The 18,816-nt window shown below is 31.8% G+C and overlaps 1 protein-coding gene across 4 annotated transcripts in view; it reads right to left on the bottom strand.

The window, feature by feature from the left end:
• Positions 1 to 6,082: 6,082 nt before the first annotated feature.
• LOC105334299 (uncharacterized) overlaps positions 6,083 to 18,816 on the bottom strand; it is a 31,855-nt gene continuing 19,121 nt past the window's right edge. For all 4 annotated transcript variants that reach the window (XM_066079675.1, XM_066079674.1, XM_066079676.1 and 1 more), the window contains 3 exons: positions 17,487 to 17,564; positions 6,750 to 6,815; positions 6,083 to 6,439 (listed from right to left, as the gene is read on the bottom strand). In XM_066079675.1, coding sequence (XP_065935747.1) covers positions 6,258 to 6,439; positions 6,750 to 6,815; positions 17,487 to 17,564 — 326 coding nt within the window. In that variant the 3' untranslated portion in view covers positions 6,083 to 6,257. The remainder of the gene's footprint in view (positions 6,440 to 6,749; positions 6,816 to 17,486; positions 17,565 to 18,816) is intronic.

The following is an 18,816-nucleotide window of genomic DNA, read 5'->3' as shown; positions in this document are numbered from 1 at the left end:
CATTAACCCAATTTTACTTTACTCGTGCGAAGTGTGGGGTTACGAAAATTTAGATATTATTGAAAAGGTACATTTAAAATTTTTGAAATTTATTCTTAATCTTAAATCTAGTACTCCAAATTGTATGGTGTATGGAGAAACTGGAAGGTATCCATTGTCACTCTTTGTTAAAATTAAAATGATAATGTACTGGGCAAAAGTTTTGACAGCCCACGATTGTAAACTCACTAATGTAATCTATTGTTATTTTTATAGATGTTACAAAAATGGATCTTTTATACATCCATGGATACAATGTATACATGATATACTCAACTCGTGCGGGTTGTCATATAGATGGGAAAATCAAACAATATGTAGTTATAACTGGCTTAAGTCAATAGTTAAAGAAATATTACAAAATCAATTTGTACAAGATTGGAGAAGTATTGTAGATAACTCACCAAAATGTATTAATTATAGAATTTTTAAAACAAATCTCAATTTAGAAAAGTACTTGTTGATTTTACCTACAGATCTACGGATCACGTTTACAAAATTACGAACATGTAATCATCGATTCCCCATTGAAACAGGTAGATGGCATAATATTGAAAAACATTTAAGAAAATGTACAATGTGTGATTCTAATAGTATTGGGGATGAATTTCATTATATTTTAGAATGTACATATTTTGTAAACGACAGAAAAATGTTTTTACCCAAGAGATATTATGAAAACCCAAATATTATAAAATTTAACGAGCTCATGAATACTTTTAATGTAGAAAAACTAAAAAACTTGTCAATATTTATTAAGAAAATTTTCAAAGTCTGTTCTTCCAGAAACCAACTTTAACAACCTATTGTATTGTGATTTTAACCTTTTTTTTGTCATTATTACTTCTACTGTACATGTGATCCTTGACTGTATTCGTGTACATTTGTATATACTGATTTTGAACCTCAAATACCAGTGAACTGGCCTTGAGCGAATAAAGAATTGAATTGAATTGAAAAGTAAGACTGAGATCAAAAGTGAGCTCATTTAAGTTTTATGGCCCCGGGGCCTGGTTTGATCCAGGGGTCTTATCAAAGTTGTTTTTTATATGCCCAATTTCCCAGTTTGCCAGATAATGGCTATTTTTTTATTTGACAAAGACGGAAATGGTGATCTTTATAGTATTATTAAAACATTCAGACACAATTAAGTAATAAATAAATATATAACATCGCATATTAAGGGTTATTAATATAAAATACATGGTTACTGTCTTGAAATATAGAAATTAACCTATATTTAGGCGGTTTAAGAAAACGTGACAGAGGGCTAGGCTTGCTGAACCCTTTTCACGTTTTCGACCCGAGCCCAAATATAGCTTATATTTCGAGACATTTATGTTTATTCCACAATATGATATCAATTTTACGCATCAAACGAGCTATTTTCAAAAATTTCGCTGAATATCTGCAGTTGAAACTATCACGCCATGGCGTCAACAAAGCAAAAAGATGACGTCACAGTACAAATGAAACGCTGCGCGAAAGCGTGCGTACTCGTTCTGTACTCGGCCTCGTTAAATTAGATGTTAATTCCACTCGCTTACTTGCTACACTCGCTACCCGCTGTGTAGCGAGTAAGCGAGCGGATCTAACATCTAATTTTAACTAGATTGTAAATCATACAGCATATTTATTTAACACCTTATTTGTTTTAGGTGGTACTGACTAATTGAAGGCCTTCATTTTCTCCAGTCCAAAGATGTTTTTGCTAATTAACAAACCCTTAAGCACTTAATTAATTTTAGAATGACTCGCATGACAACAAAGAAAACAAACTTAGATGAAAATTTCAGATCGTGAAATTATTGATCAACAAAAAATGTGAAACGACTAGATCGAGATTTAATTGTATAAAACTTTTGATCATTTGATTTGATTTCATTTTATCAAAAACAGTATTATCACCAAATCCAACCTGAAATTGTTTTTTGAAGAAATCGTTTAATACATGTAAATGGTAAATTCTCGATAGTTGTGTGTTTTTTCACAGAGATACATTAGGCTATGTTGACCCATAACACGCAAATAAAGTAAATGCTGATACATTTAATTCTCCTTTTTCGAAATTCAGAAGTGATGTAATTTTTCACAGAGTATTTTTAATAAACCATTAATGTTACGAACAGTGAATAAAAAAAGATTTTTTATTTACTGTAATTTTCTTTCCCTTGGGGGGCATTTTTTAGATATCTATATCATGGCAACAAAGCCGTCGGGTTTTTTGGGAGCTTTTTTGAAAGCCCTCACTTGAATTTTTTTTACCCATACAGCACAGAGACTTGAAGGATTTTGAAATAGGACAGTCTTATTGAATTTTATTTTAAGAATTGTTCAAATATCTTATTTATGTAATAAGTATAGCAAACAAAGATTTTTTGAGGATCAATCAAATAATATGTAAGCGTCTTTAAATTTTTTTCCGATATGGGTCTTCAAAACTAATATTTATCATTAATGCATTTCTGAAATCTCTGCGTTTTGATATAATTTTAGATGGATCGATCAAGTTCAAAAAGGTGTGAGTGGTTTATTTTATTCATTTACCTGTATTATTGTGACTGAATTTAATATTTTGATGGAATCTTATTAAAGACGGTAGTAGGTAAGAATATTTTATACGTGGCCACAAAGGTGTAATGATAACCTTTTAAAGTGGCATAGGCGTAATTTCAGTGAACGCTTTTCATATTTAAACGTTAGGATTGCTTCATGTTTCTACTGGAAAATAACCAAAAAGTTGAGCGTTACTGGAGCAGTCGAATTATAGGTGATATACTGAGCTAAGAATTCGTTAATATGTTAAGAAAACCAAGAAAACCATATTTTCAAGTTAAGGATATCCACCATACACCAAAAAACCTGTACATGGTCATTTACAATTTGAATGCCGACAAGAAAACACAAGGTTTCAAAATTTGAATCTGACAAACAATAGTACTTGGAAGTGTTTATTTGAGTTCAGAGCGAACTAGCAAAGATTTTAAATAGTAGAGTACTTAACCAGTGTGAACTTAAATATTACCATGAAACGTAGTGGAATTTGCCAAATTTTGTGTTTAATTTGAATTTTTTTTTTCGAGAACCTAATTAACCGCCTTAAATTGGCATACGGACAGCCCTCTTGTGCAAAAAATGATCAAACAAATAACAAAAATTGTACTGTTTATAAAAATGTCCCGATTTGTTCATTAAGTTCAGACAAAAGAGCAGGAAACAAAAAAGCTTATCATAACTGATCAATGGAGAATTTGTTTGCCCTCAAATGAAATTTATAATTGAACGTATTTTATTTATAAAATTTAAGTAATGCAGTATCCATACTAAGTTCATGAGTTTTTTTTTATGTGTAGTAACGATTAAGTATTATCTACCTACTTTTAATATAAAAAGAAATGCAGACATAAAACACGACCTTTTACAAGTACGATTGTACTTTGCTCACAAACAAACAAAGATGATCCATCATACAATGTATAGACAGCTGGCCGGGACTTGAACAACAACACGATGGATTCCTCTGAACACCTTTATACTCTACGCTTCTTTCATCAAAATAGCAGGGGTAGATAAGTCACACATTTTGACGGCAATCTGAGTATCAAAAGTGTTTGTTGAATACGTGCCATGTAAGAAGGGACCTTATAATAATATATAAATATACACATAGAATCAGAATATTACTTCACTTCTTGTCAAGTATATTTTTATATATTTTTACTCGCAATTTCATTTAGTTTATTTCTTTAAAAAATGGACCATTTTTTTAATCGATAATGATTCCCCCATTTACCTGAGTTTGTAATGAATTATTAATTTGATTTTGAAGATTCCAATTAATCAACGATAACAGATAATCTACGATCATGTTTGTTGTGCATTTAATTTAACTCATTTTTGACAAGCATGGTGGTTTAAATGTCTGACCAAAGATAAATTTAATCTTATTGCAATTGCACATAAGTTTCAAAATCATTTTTCATCAATGTCAAAGTGTTACACATCAATGGGCAATGTTAAATGATGTGTTTGTAATAGATAATAGAAAATTAAGATTGAATTTAAAATTAAAACAAAACTAAGATCTTTTTAATATTTATGAATCAATTATTCCCGTGCGAAAACGAATTTTATTGTTTCTGATTGTAATAACAAAAGGACCTAGAAAAAATATTTACAACTCTCAGGTCAGAAAATGTCAATAAAAATAACTTACTGAAAGAAAATGAAACTATAAGCATGTCATAAAATGAGTAAAAATGAGTACTGAAAATCGAAACATGGAATTTGCGGACCAAATAATTGTAAACGTTGTTTTCGTGTCTTTGATGTTTGTGTATTTTACGATTTATAAAAGGAAGCGTACCGATCGTTTACATACTACTGAATTAAAATCTTCAAAATATGGATTTCAATTCAAAGGGGTACGTGTATGTTGGTATCTGCTAATATCTTCTTGTTTATTACATCCATTGGAGTCTTAGCAACATTAACATGTTGATAAGTTAGATGATTATTTCACTAAAGTCGGAAAGTGGCCACACGACAATGATACAATGTAGTACCTTTTCCCTGTATAATCTGGATAAGTATCTCGTTTGAAGTGGAAAAGTCATGAACATTCGCTACAACATGTCCACAGACGGGAGGCAATTCCTGTAAAATTACGTCTATCGAAAACCATCTATTGGCAAATATTAATCTCTTAGTAATGCACTTTTGTCCTTTCATAAGAGTTCTGCCTTCTGTCTAGCTTTCCAAAGGATGATTTACTCTTTTGTTCAAATAAGTCATATAGCAATGAGGTTTTTTTTTTTAGCTTGAATGTTTTGTTTTCTGTTTATGTAACTAAGTTATTTTTTTTTTAGTAATTTAATGATACTCTCCATCCTACGTGTTTGGGTTGAATTTTATTTACAGAATGTTGAAAATAAGAGTGTCTACAACAAAGGATATTTTTGTTTATTGAAAAAACAAATAACGCCTAATACTATGTATGTACATTGAAAAAATAATCCAAGAACATTTTTTGACCTGAGTTATAAGTTTCCATACTCGTTTCTTCAAACTCCGCGTCCGTGAAATTGCAGTTTCTCTTGCAATTAGATTAAATGACAGTCGATTGGTCGAGGGAGTTATGAGAACTATAGTATATTCCGCGTTTCTTTACCATGTGAAAAATCTCGACCATCAAAGGTAAGTCGTCAAGTTTAACCAAAATATTATCTCACATTCTGCATAACCCTGGTTATTTTACGAACATCCGATCTGTCCTTTTGTTGTTATAAACACAAAACTCAACACATTAAAAATAAATAGATATACATTTTTGTAAACTTTCATGGGAAGCCATGCTCTGCATGTATGCGAGACCTGCATGTCAATTGTTCGGAAAAATCCTTTTTAATGCACAAGCCCTATGTTTTGCGTCGAATTTTAAACATTTATACAGTTAATTTTTTACAAACCTCTCGTCAATACAGGTATTTCACAGTGAACGGGTTGTTGAAATTAGTTCGAAACACTTTAACAATGATTTGATTGTTACGAAATGTTGAAATTATTAAGTTTATGTCATATATTCAACATCTTAAGCTTTAATATTTGATTGTATAATAAGCCCGGCTCGTCAATTTGATTTTTATTCCTAAATTGATAAAACATGTTCGAGCTGTAGAACAACGCCATGTCATTATTAATTTAGACTGTAAAATTAAATATTCGTTTAAGCGTTGTCGGAATATTATCTAGAAAAAATAAATACAAAGACCATTTCATAACACAGTTCACGAGAAAATTTACTTCCCTTAACTGCATATTGATATTACCTAAGGAAAGACCAAACTTCAACTATATCTATATTTACATGTATACTATATTGTATTTTGCGATTGTTGAAAAGTAAAGTGAACTGCATTTAACTTCTTGTGCGCGTATATTGGGGCACATGAAAATATTACCAGCTGCTTAAGTATTTTCTGCTTAGCAGTGCTCTTGTTATGTTTGTAAAATTGTAAAACAGAAGAATAAACCACTTATTATTAAAAAATCTTTTTATTATCTATATTGATTTTGACAAAGATTGCTTGAAAGACGTAATAACTATCACAGTAAAGTAAAAAAAAACCCGATTATCAACAATAAATCACAAATATATTTGTATGTATACAGTCAAGATGGTCTACGATTACAGCTAGCTTTTTCCGTGACAATGGTCACTAGTTAAGGCTTGTACTAACGGGAGGCTTCTGACTGACAGGGTTCTCTCCGCCATTTTCCTCGGGCTCAACTTTCCTCTCCTCCTTGTTTTTCTTCCATCGCCGGTAAAGGAAAAAGGCGAGAAGTCCCGAAAGACCGGCAACAGCAAGGACACCTATGATAGCCCCGGCGATAACTCCACCTAAACAGCGTGTGCATATGAAGGATCAATAAATATAGAGTAAGTCCCTTCATAATGAGAGATAACTCAAGCAAGGAAGCTTTACCAAATAATCAAATACGTGTTTAAACACTGGTAGAATTATTCTTGTTTCTAAAGGCATGTATATGTGAGTGTTGTACTGTACATATTTTATAATGTTTTTTTAAAAATCAACAAATTCAATAAGAATGTTTAGAAGCGCAAAATCTGTTTATCTGATAAAAAAATCTTATTTCGTAATAAAGTTTGGTTGTGAAAACATATTGAATGATACTGCGATTGAACATACCACCTGTTCCACCCTCTTCTTGTAATTTGTTTCTCGATAACTGAGATGCATTGGACGCTCCGTTTCCTACAAAAAACATAGAAAAACACCGTGAAAAAATAATTTAAGAAACTCAAAACCATGCCACTGTTTCGACCAATTTGATACATGTACCATCGCAATGATAGAGAGCTGCCGATTATTATCTAAGCATGCCATAGGTCCTATTCCTGGAAACCCAATGAGACTGAAAGCCAAAAGGTAAGAGCTACGAACATGTAACCAATCCTAGTAGAAACAGGTAGATAAGACTATGTTGACAAAAATTATAGAAAAAGGGTAAAAAGACGTGTGATTGTTTTAGCATTGGTGATAAATTTCAATACATATGAAAAATTTGCATACTTTGCAAACGATAGAGATTTTTGTAAAAGAGATACTATGAAAATCCAATTATTTTAAAGTTCAACGAGCTGATGAATAATTATGATGTAGAAAATCATATAGCATTGTCAAATTTTAAAGAGAATATTGAAAGATATATGTTCCTTCTTAAACCTTAACAGCCTCTTGTACTTTCACTTTTTATAACTACATACTTTTGATCCTTGCATGTTTTAGCGTTTACTTGCATATATTCATGTTTAACATTAACTTTATAATACAGTGATCTTGTTCTGAGTGAATAAAGAATTAAAGGCACCATTTTTTTTTTAAATTCGATTTGCTCATTTACTTGTCTTAATTTGTTTCGATATTAGGAACTTTATACTGTCTTTTACTAATTGAAATTTGTTAATTAATAATAGACAATACTGTAATACGTAAAATGAAAAATCAAAACTAGAATTAAAGTAAAGGCATGCGTAGTAGTGTCGTAGGGATAATACCAACACGTTTCAGGACATGGAGTGTGTAAAAGTCAACAACCTAACAAAGAAATGTGAAGGAATTCTTATAGACAACTTATTAGATTTTGAAATACCAACACCCTTAACAATGCCCCTCAATTCCAACAAAATATTTTTCTGACATAGATATCATTTCATTAAGTCAATATTCAAAATGAAAAAGTGTCATCACGTGTATTAATAATCTCTTCTTTCATTAAAAACCCATGGCGTAGATAAGTCACACTTTTATGGAAGTAATAAATAATAAATAACAATATGCAAAAATCTTTCAAAGCAAGTGCACTAAAAGGTAAAGTACCAGTAACTTTGCAAGCTACGTGTAGCTTTGAAATAAAACAAGTCTGAGGTCTCTCTCTCTCTCTCTCTCTCTCTCTCTCTCTCTCTCTCTCCGGTTGAATATAATAGAAAAGAAAGTAAACCCCCCAATTTCATACTAGTACCTAAATTCTTATAAGAAGGATTTGATAGTCATAATCATTTATAACCCGTCAATGATAGATATAAGAGTACATGTATACGAAGGAATTTTAATTGCATATTTGATATTATTGTTAAACTGAACTTTATTTATTTTACAACGATTGATAAGCAATTTCTACAACTTATATTAATATCTCTCGTTGGCACGGATGTTAGCGCGAGGGGGTCATTGGTGTGGGGAGAAGCCGGAGTACCCGGAGAGAACCCACGTGTCCAAGCGGGCGACCGCCATACCCTATCACATACAACCACTGTCGATCACGGGTATCGATATTATTGTTCTGTTATATTCTGACTTGTCTAGTGAAAAATCAAGCCTTAGACCTCTCCTGTTAGGTCTAAGTGACGAAAATTATGCAGGGTTATTTGCCCATTTAATGAATTTTCGTGCGTTACCTTACAAAAAATTGTTTAATGGTGACAAATGCATATCTACAGGTCACATAGAAAATCTATCAAATCTTTAACAATAGTTCATTTTGGACGATAGAAACATGACTATGTTTGAAAAGATCATATCTACAGGTCACATAGAAAATCCATCAAATCTTTAACAATAGTTCATTTTGGACGATAGAAACATGACTATGTTTGAAAAGATCAATTGTGTAAATAGAACTTTACAGTCACTGAATATATTCAGAATAGTTAGTACAGCATCCTTGACTTAAATGAACTTTAGAATAGTTAAAAGGATGATAACCAAGTATCCTGAAATGTTAAAAACTTGACATATTGATTGCTTAACACGCTCATGGATCATTTCAAATTTTAGATTATTTTTTTTATTTTAGATAATTCTTTATTTCGGACCGCCGCCAAAAACAACTTTCTTGGGTGAAATTGCTGTCTTCAACAAATTCAAATTACGTTTGGGCGAACATGATCTAGCGACATTAGGCATGGCATGAATCGATATTCAAAGAATGTCCAGTGTTCATGACATGGTTTTTTTAATTATCAAAAGCAACGGAAGAAATTCAAAATAATATATGATCAACTATGAAATACCAAACCTTTTATAATCACATCTGAATCAGTCAAATTACATTGATCCATACATTGTTGTAGAGAAGAATTCAACAAATTCTTGCTTTTCTGATATTATCTCCCATGTTACAACTGCACTCATTTGTACACACCACCCATTCAGTTCACGCTAGAATGTATCACTCGTTAACAGTAACATTACATCCATCCCCAAAACTCTGGAAAAAATATACCATGGTGACAATACACATGTAAAAGTGTGCCATGGTCTTTGGATTCCTTTCACTGAAGCTTCTTCACATTGTTTTCGAATTTATATATGCATTTTCAGTATTTTTGATTAATTGTACTATCTATTAAATGATAGATTTGATTCATTTTTATTAAGCTAAATTAATATTATAAAAAATTAACATAACCTTTTTTCTCAATTTCAAAGTAATTTATTCGGAAATTTTATTCCATTTCTATCAAATATATATTTGAATGAGACATATTAAATGTTTCAATGTTAAAATGTCATTAGTTTATCAATTCATTCTAATACCATTTCTCTGTTTTGAAGCAAATCTGGAATGTTTAATTTTTTGTATTGATTAGTGTGCCCTGAGCATACACTTTGTTTAGAAAGTAAACTCTAAGTTTTCACTTTCTCATTTATCACTTGCTATACAAAATCAGGTTTAGCGTACCAATTGTACGAAATATTTATTTTATAAACAAATTAATATTTTAATTGATATGATTAACATCGAATACACGTGGACCATAATAAGCACCGAATTGTAATACATAAACATGTACTTTACAAAGTGTAATGATTATTTGTACATTATGTACCTCGATGAAAAATTGCGTAATAGATCAGTGTTCACTTGGGTTCAAATTTAAAACATAATCTCGCATTTTTTTAATTAAAGTTTTTTTTTCATGTTTTCGCCTAATTACTTACAAATACATGTTACAAAAATTTTAAAAGGCATTAATAATGAGTAAGGATATGTAAATCAAATATAACACTTCTGAAAATAACACAAAACTTTCACAATTAAAAATACTCTGGGAAAGCATTGTTGCATTGCAACCAATAATGGTTATATTTACTTAAAGATAGCTGTTATAAAAAATGATTGAGAAATAAACGAGAATCAATCAAGGTAAAGATTTAGAACGAATATGAGATTTCATCAGTCGATCAATCTATTCTTTTAAAGGATTGCATTGTGTTATAGAAATATATGAAGTTCTGATTTATCAAAACTTTCGAGCTCTTGTTTATGAACATAGCACATACCCTTAGGTGGAACATACGGAGAATGATCCTTGAAGTCATTTTCAGTCAGATTACACGTATTCATACATCTCTGTTTAATAACTTGTGTCGTTTCTAATTTTGTCTGTCTCACACAACAAATGCTTTTGAACCTCTGTCGCTGACCAAGTGGACATTTTACACCATTGCACACTGTCCACTGGGTCCAAAACATTATATCACATACCGAGAAAGAAACGTTGCGGTACACACAGTCTAAACTACACTGTATTAACAACGGCAGATTCAAGATTAATATGAAAAGGATGATTCTGGCCATAGTACATGACGGACGGTTTCTTAAAAAGTAGTTTGTTAGACAAAACTAGTGGACATTATATGTCACGAACTTGGAGCATAAAACTTGTCTCTACTGTGAATGTCGTGTCCTATGAGTGACAAATGATGTGCTTCATGAAGTCAATGGTACTTACTGGAATGTTTTCACCACGGAGAGTACCCAAGAACGTAAATCGTATTGACAGAAGATTAGAATAAAACAAGTATTTTTCTTTAAATCTTATCTCATTCGAAATGTCAAAATTTGGGGTTTAAAGAAACATGGGTGAAGCTTTAAAAGTGACCTCAAAGAGGATACCCTGATCCAAAAATGAAAAGCTTCGTTTAAATCAAAAACAGTTTAAGGTTGTTAAATTATAATCTTAGATTGGTTGAAAAAATGTTTTACTTTGTAAGATGACTGTAGTTGTTACCGTAACTTTGAATTAAAAGATATTGAGTAACTAAACACTGCATACTAAATCTAATTGTACAAAGTTTTCAAATAACTATTTCTTGGTTTGACATAATTTTATATATGAATACATTTATTTCATAATTTTCCTGAACATTTACCATCAAATTGAAACTGAATGATCTATTTCACATTATAAATCGAAGAAACAATTTTGTTTTTGAGACGAGGGGTACATTTTGTTTCAAATTTAGAGTACATCAAGTATAAGCTAAAGTCGTTTAAGCATTAAGGTGAAATACAGAAACAAAAGTTTTGGGCATCTGAATTTTTGAGGGATGAAGAATGCAAATTAAAGTCACGGCCGGTTTGGCTATAATCATAAAATCCGAGGCCAAGGGTTTTACTAAAACCAGTAAGTACCTGGTAGTATAGATTTATGTGATGTAATACATGCCAAGATTTATGAGTGTATACCAAAACATTAGAATAACAAAATGATAACCAAATTATTTTCCTTCAATGGATTTAACTCTCATTTGTTAAATCTTACTAAAACCGAATAAATGTAAAACATAATTATTGTTTTTTCCTCTCTGAAATGCATAGATTCAATCTTACCAACTCCTTTTGAAATCACTGTATTTGAGATATTGCAATACGAAAAACAGTCTTTAGCCACATGTAAATGCGATCCCAATAAATGTGGACAGCAGACAATTATGCTTCGAACCGGTGAACCACCTCTACAGGGGGGAGAACAACTGGTCCAAGCCGTCCATCCCACGACTTGACAATAATTGTACAATGAACCATTTATATCACAGCCTCCTTGACCGTCTTCAACAGAAATCAAAAGCAAAGCACAGCTACTGAGAAGTAAGCGTACGTTATCTCGTTGCGGCATAATTGAAATTAAAGATTAGAACTAGAACCAGTGGAAATTTAGTTTGGATTAATTTTAAGAGACATGTTGCAGTTAAAACACACAAAAATTACCCGTATTTCTCAAGACGATGTCAAAGAACTATTTACAGGAAGAGATCACATGTCAAATAAATAGACAGATTTATCAATCTAGTTAAGCTAAATGTTACATCATCCTGTACTTACTTGTAGTTTATGTAGGTAGAGATATCTTTAAAATACTGTCATCACTAATAAACATTATTCCGTTCGTGGAATATATTACATCCAATATAAAAAAAAAATTCGTCCTTTAGCAAAATAAAAATACTGTGCCTTTAAGTTTTGTTTTGATTAAAAAACCCTTCTAAAACATTACAGATGCTTCAACCAAAACAGTCTTTGCGACTTGGATATCAAAGTTATGGAATTGAGTAAAAATAATCTCCAAGGTGTGATGTTATTTTCATTTCATATGAAATCAATTCAAGAACGCTTTGCTATTGAAATATGATAATGAAAACTGAACAAACTCAACTCGTCAGAATATTCAACAGAGAGTTTGTAAGATCTAACAATCAAGCACCCATAAAAACATCTATAACATTACAACCTATTGCTTGTAACTTGGAGCTAAAATGTGATCTTTTCAATATCCAAAATGAGTAAAAGGATTTGAACAAAAAAGCAGTCCGTAAATTGTACTCACTGGTAGTACTGTGTGTTATAAGTTCAAACCCTGGTGTGACCGATTTCGATCCAAAATAATCACATGCCTGAGAAGAAGGTGATTCTCGTATGATAGAACAGTTTTGAAGACATTCGTCAATGGTGGTTATTCCCTGTGGACAACAATAGAGCTTCTCTCTGGTCTGTGTTCCACTCACACTACAGTTACTCCAGGACCCCCACCCTGTAACACTACAGGTAGGACTACACAACCCAGTACATGTGATGACGAGGTCCATGAAGAACACAACAAACACAACTTTGAGAAGCATTACTTGATTTTGAAATCTAGCAAATACATCTACCTCCCTCAATCACAAGACTTGCAATATCGTCCTATCATATCAATCAATTAATATGATCAATTTTCTTTTTCAGGATAAGCAATTTTGTCTATTGACGCATTTTGAGTGTTATATCGACAATGAAATACATGAACTGGACAACATGATAAAGGCGAGAGTAGTAATTTTTGTTCGTAAGCATTCCATTCTGACATTTCAAATAATAGGATAAGCCGGCTAAAACCTGTAAAAAAAATTTCTTCGTTCTTATGATATTTATTAAAATTAATAAATTTAAAGTTGTCAATATTTTCCGTAATTCGTTATTGAAACGTATCTTAATAGAGAAAATGAAATCAATGACAGACGCGTATGGGGTGTAAATAAAGGATGTTTAAAAGCAAACTTTTAGATAAGTACATGTAATATATCAGACTTGAGTACACTGTTCCTACAATCGTCGGATAATTTTGCTTAACGTTTTGTTTTATTCTTTACGATTCGGGAAAAAAATGATTACATCTTTAATCATTATAAGATTTAGATTTTTTCTTGAAAATAATGAAGTTGATGTCAAATCAGTCTGAAAAACTACATTCTTTACATGTAAATTTTATGACTACCTATCATATTTGCTGCGTTTGATATGGTCGCCTTCTCTGGGGTTGTGTAAACTGTTTCTGTCGTGGTGGGAGGGGGAGATGTAGATATCCCAGCACCGAGTGTAACACGCTCTGTCAAAGTTGTAGACGGAGGAACATAGGGCGATAGGTCATAAAAATCAGAGTCTGAAAGGTTACAGTTCTTTTTGCAGACTGCCTTTGTCATATCTGCAGTTTCATTTTTAGATTGTTTAGGACAGCATATTCCTTTATAACTCCTCTGAAGTCCCAGTGGACAATCATTGCCATTACACGGAGTCGGAGCGAGATTAATCATTACTGTACATGCAGTGTAGTTTTTATGATTGTATATACATCCTTCAGCTCCATTTATAGATTTGATTTTCAGTAGTCCAACAAACGTTAATACCATCGCAAACGAGAATGTTAGTCTAAAAGTCATGATATTCCGTTGATTTAACTTATTTCCTTCCAAACTTTAGGTAACATCAGCACTTGTCAAATGCAATTTCAAGACTGTGCAGGTATGATGTAACTCATCGTATATACGTAAAACCAAAGTAAAGGCTAAACTTCAAAGCAAATAATCGAGATGACATTTTTGTAGTGCAATACAAAAGACACATTTCTTTACAGCGCAAAAAAAACATCAAAATCGATTTTCTGAGCAATATAGCTTTAAACAACGAATGGTTCAGACTTTCATATTAACGAGGCCGAGTACAGAACGAGTACGCACGCTTTCGCGCAGCGTTTCATTTGTATTGTGACGTCATCTTTTTGCTTTGTTGACGCCATGGCGTGATAGTTTCAACTGCAGATATTCAGCGAAATTTGTTAAAAATAGCTCGTTTTATGCGTAAAATTGATATTGTATTGTGGAATAAACATAAATGTCTCGAAGTATAAGCTATATTTTGGCTCGGGTCGAAAACGTGAAGAGGGTTCAGCAAGCATAGCCATCTGTCACGTTTTCTTAACCCGCCTAAATATAGCTTAATTTATATATTTCAAGACAGTAGCCATGTATTTTATATTAATGACCCTTAATATGTGATGTTTTATATCTATTTATTACGTAAATATGTCTGAATGTTTTAATAATACTATAAAGATCACCATTTCCGCCTTTGTCTAATAAAAATAGCCATTATCTGACAGATCTGGGAAATTGGGCATACAAAAAACAACTTTGATAAGACCCCCGCAACAAACCAGGAGGTGAAAGGATTTTTTTAATTTGACCATTTGATGCCTTTTAGCAATAACTTTAATATGTAGAAAAGAAAAACAAATCCCTAGGGCAGAAGTTTTTAAAACATGTAAAAAATGTGCAAAAATGATACATTTCAAGCAAAATCCCATAGGGTCTTATGTTAAAAATTAACAAACTTTGAGATGACCCCTTAAACAAACGGTGTGGTAAATGTCTTATTTTTTTATCCTTAAATAATAATTATATCAGTAGGAATTATTGTAAAAAATTTCATTCAAAAATCTAGGGCAGAACAAATTAGACCCGGCCTCGTTAAACACACATGCTTCATAACTTAATTTTACTAGAAACAACATATAATCATGATGTTTTTTCAATCTTAGTTTCTACTTGCGTCCTTATGTATATTGGCATCGAACTTAGATTTATTGAGAATATCAAATCACCGACAGGTAATCAGACAACAAGTTCAAATAAACATAGAGTATATGAATCAATGGTAAAAAGAAATGAATAAGTAATAATCCCTGAATTTTTCAAGATTTTAAAACAAATATTTCTAATGAAGATGATTAACTAGATAAATTGCAATATTTAGCAGATATCGTTTGTATATCTTTCAACAGTTTAAGCAAAGACAGATATACAAAATAAATTTTGTACGATTTTTTTTCTACCTATTGAGAATTATTAAGCCATAATACCCCCCCCCCCCAAAAAAAAATATAAATTCAAGATGCCCCGAATCCTCACAAACGAACATCTAAATATGATTACTGTTTACTTTCTGAAAATTATGCAGCAACTGGACTCGTTTAAGAAAGAGATTGTAATATATATAATAAAAAATACTTTACTGGGAAATCTCTGGCCTATATTTCACTTCGGTTCTAATGCCATCAGCTAATAAGCAAACATGAGGACCAAAATATGCGTGATATGCAATATATAATCAAATACAAGAAGAGGCTCGTCGGCAATAACTGTCACCTGAATACCAAAGCGCATTTACCGCTCGAGAAATCCCATATATACTTAAAGCATGTTTGAGATTTCTCAACAGGTTGATATGTAAATACATTTAAATAAACTTTTCATCGTGTAAAAAATCTAAACTATGTTATTGGGCACCCCTCCTCCATCCGAAATCTTGCAACAAGGTCTATGATTTTATAGTTTTGGAGAAAAACTTTATGAACATAGAAGTGCATGAGCGGATATTGAAAAGGTACAATACTCAACTGATAATATTGCCATAATTTGTTAACTGTCAAAATAACTTTTACGTGTAGGTTTTCATTGATTGCTAGTTCCATAGCACCTGATCCTACCTCTAATTTTTGTAGAGGTTCGTGTTTGTTCTGCTCCAGTTTTGTATTTTTCAATTGACTTTTGATACAGAACAGTGTTTGTTATTGCCCATTTCATACATTAACATATAACCATTTTAATCACACCCTGCACATCATCCGTCTGTCATTTTGTTTCTAGAAATGTACATCTAATAGGCCTTTATGCTTATGTAACCAGTTATTTAGAATGTCCGCTAGATTTCGAGCAATGAAGACAATTTTAAAGTGTTGCGTGGTGTTCCCAATCCGAAAATTTTCCCGTTCTGGGTTATAATACTATGTATACTATGTATTTTGTTCATGTTTTCGTCCAAGGTACATGAGCATTTTATTTTAAGCCATATTTAAAGCCCCTCCCCAAAGAGTACGTAAATATCATTATTTTTAAAATTTTATTGTAAATCAAGAACCTCAAACTCTCTCATACATCATATATAGCTAAAATTACATGTTTAAATATTCTGTAGCAAAATTATCGGTCTGCTTGGTTCGAATGCAATATTTTTTCGTCAGTGTCAATTACTACACCGTTTTGTTTTTTGGCAAATCAATGTCATGTGTCATTTGTTGTGTATTTTTTTTAATCCTCTTCACGACGATGAATATTTCGTCATTAAATAAATTAAGTCTGGAAAACATCACATGTTGCATATCAAGTATTGGACTGGTATGTACCTCCCCCCCAAAAAAGGACATAAAATGTTCTTTGCTTATGATAATCGTACATTAAGGTCCCCAGCAAGATTTCAAGTAGAAATGTATATTTATTACAATACCATAAAAGCCTCACCTAAAATCTAAACACCTGACCATTGCATATGTATATTTTTTTTACATTACTAGCAAAGCTTCTCTCTTAAACTAAACACCTGACCATTGCAATGGACATCAGTTTTACAGTATTGTAGGTATCCTCTCTATCAATTCATAAATTCTAAAACGCTAAATTATTGTAAAGATCAGAACCCCATAAACAATGAATGTGGTCAAGGTAGCCCAAGTAGTTCTCTACATGTAAAAAATACTGTAAAACGATGCGTTCTTATACCAAACTAATGAAAAAGAAATATTTTTGCTTTAAAAATAAGCACCATTCCAATCTGAAAACATGTCTCACTTTATTCTTTGCTTCTTTTTAATCTTTCAAACTAATTAAACTAAATCCTTTCTGTTAAATATCAAACACATGTTAAGTAATTAGTTGACATCTTTTGTTCACTGTGGAATAAAATAATTGAGTATATTAGGTAACATCTACCTTTAGAGCTGCTTGATACAGATGAAGAGCTAACGGTAGACGCGGGAATGCTTGTCTTCACAGCTGATCTTGTGGTGCCTATAATGTAAATGCTTAATAATTGACTATTTTTTTAACAATACATACGAAAAAACAACCTAATGGACATAGTCTTATCGAACAATTGGAGATCTTTTCTTCCTCCTATACTAATTCCTTTTACCTTTTTGTACAGGTGCTAAATTATTAACCATGATAAGATTTTCTCATATGACTCAAAATAACATTTCGAATAATATTTAAGTTTTTATCAAAGTTTTAATTAGATTCGATTTGCTTTTGCAAATGATAATAGATCATTTTCTACAACGCGATTGATGCTTCCATACAAAACGGCTCATTGTATTACGACCTAAGATTTCAAATAAAAAATATACAAAATCTTTCAAATAAAAATTCAATTGAAAAACATTTGAGGCATTTTATTTTATAAGGATATTTTGATATACATTTTGCAGTAGGTTGTAAAAGTTAAAATTTCACACCCTTATATCGAGTTAAAAATAGTGGTGAAATCTCCATAAGAAATAATCTGAGGTGACGGTTGACTCAATGATTCTTTCCGTTCGTTCATATTGAATTTAATAAGACTAACAGTAAGAGATTTCAATATTTACCGCCAGTGGTTGACAATAGAACGGGTGTCGATAGAGACTGTGTTAAAATTGGCAATTGGGTAGAACAAATATACGGCGACAGTTCGTAGAAATCCGAATCGTTGAGGTTGCAGTTTATTTTACATGCATATTTTACCATAGCCACAGTTTTTCCATCGGCACTAAATGGACAACATATTCCTTTTTAAACGCCTTTGTAATCCCAATGGACAGTCAGTACCATTACACGGAGTCCACTTTGTGTAAAGCATTAATGCACATGCTAAATAGTTCTTATGTCTGAATTCAAAAAAACAATTGCCTAGTCCAACGTTCTAGATTACAGATTTTCATGATTCTTTTAATATTGAAGAAGTTTAATGCAATGAAATAGTGTTGGATAAATCATAAAACAAGGTTTGTCCATAGGGCGGAGCAAAACGACAGGAAAGGTTCAAGGATCATACTGCTCACCTAGGCCAGGAAGCATTACTTGTGGTAAAAAAGCATATGCACGTACATAATTTATGTGCAGTAAAGAGAACACACGTCGTCTTATTATACAACTGTTGCCACTGGGTTGTTAAGCCATTGTATTAAGCTCCAAATTACTAGTAGTTTATAACTTTTTTAAAAACACCCCCCAATTCTTTACTAAAACCTGTATTCATCTTCAATCAGAACTTTTGTAAAAA

Source organism: Magallana gigas, chromosome 3 (genome assembly GCF_963853765.1).
Source record: "Magallana gigas chromosome 3, xbMagGiga1.1, whole genome shotgun sequence".
In the NCBI taxonomy this organism is placed as follows: Eukaryota; Metazoa; Mollusca; class Bivalvia; order Ostreida; family Ostreidae; genus Magallana; species Magallana gigas.
Note: the sequence above shows the minus strand (reverse complement) of the source record. Positions and strands in the feature narration are given on the sequence as shown.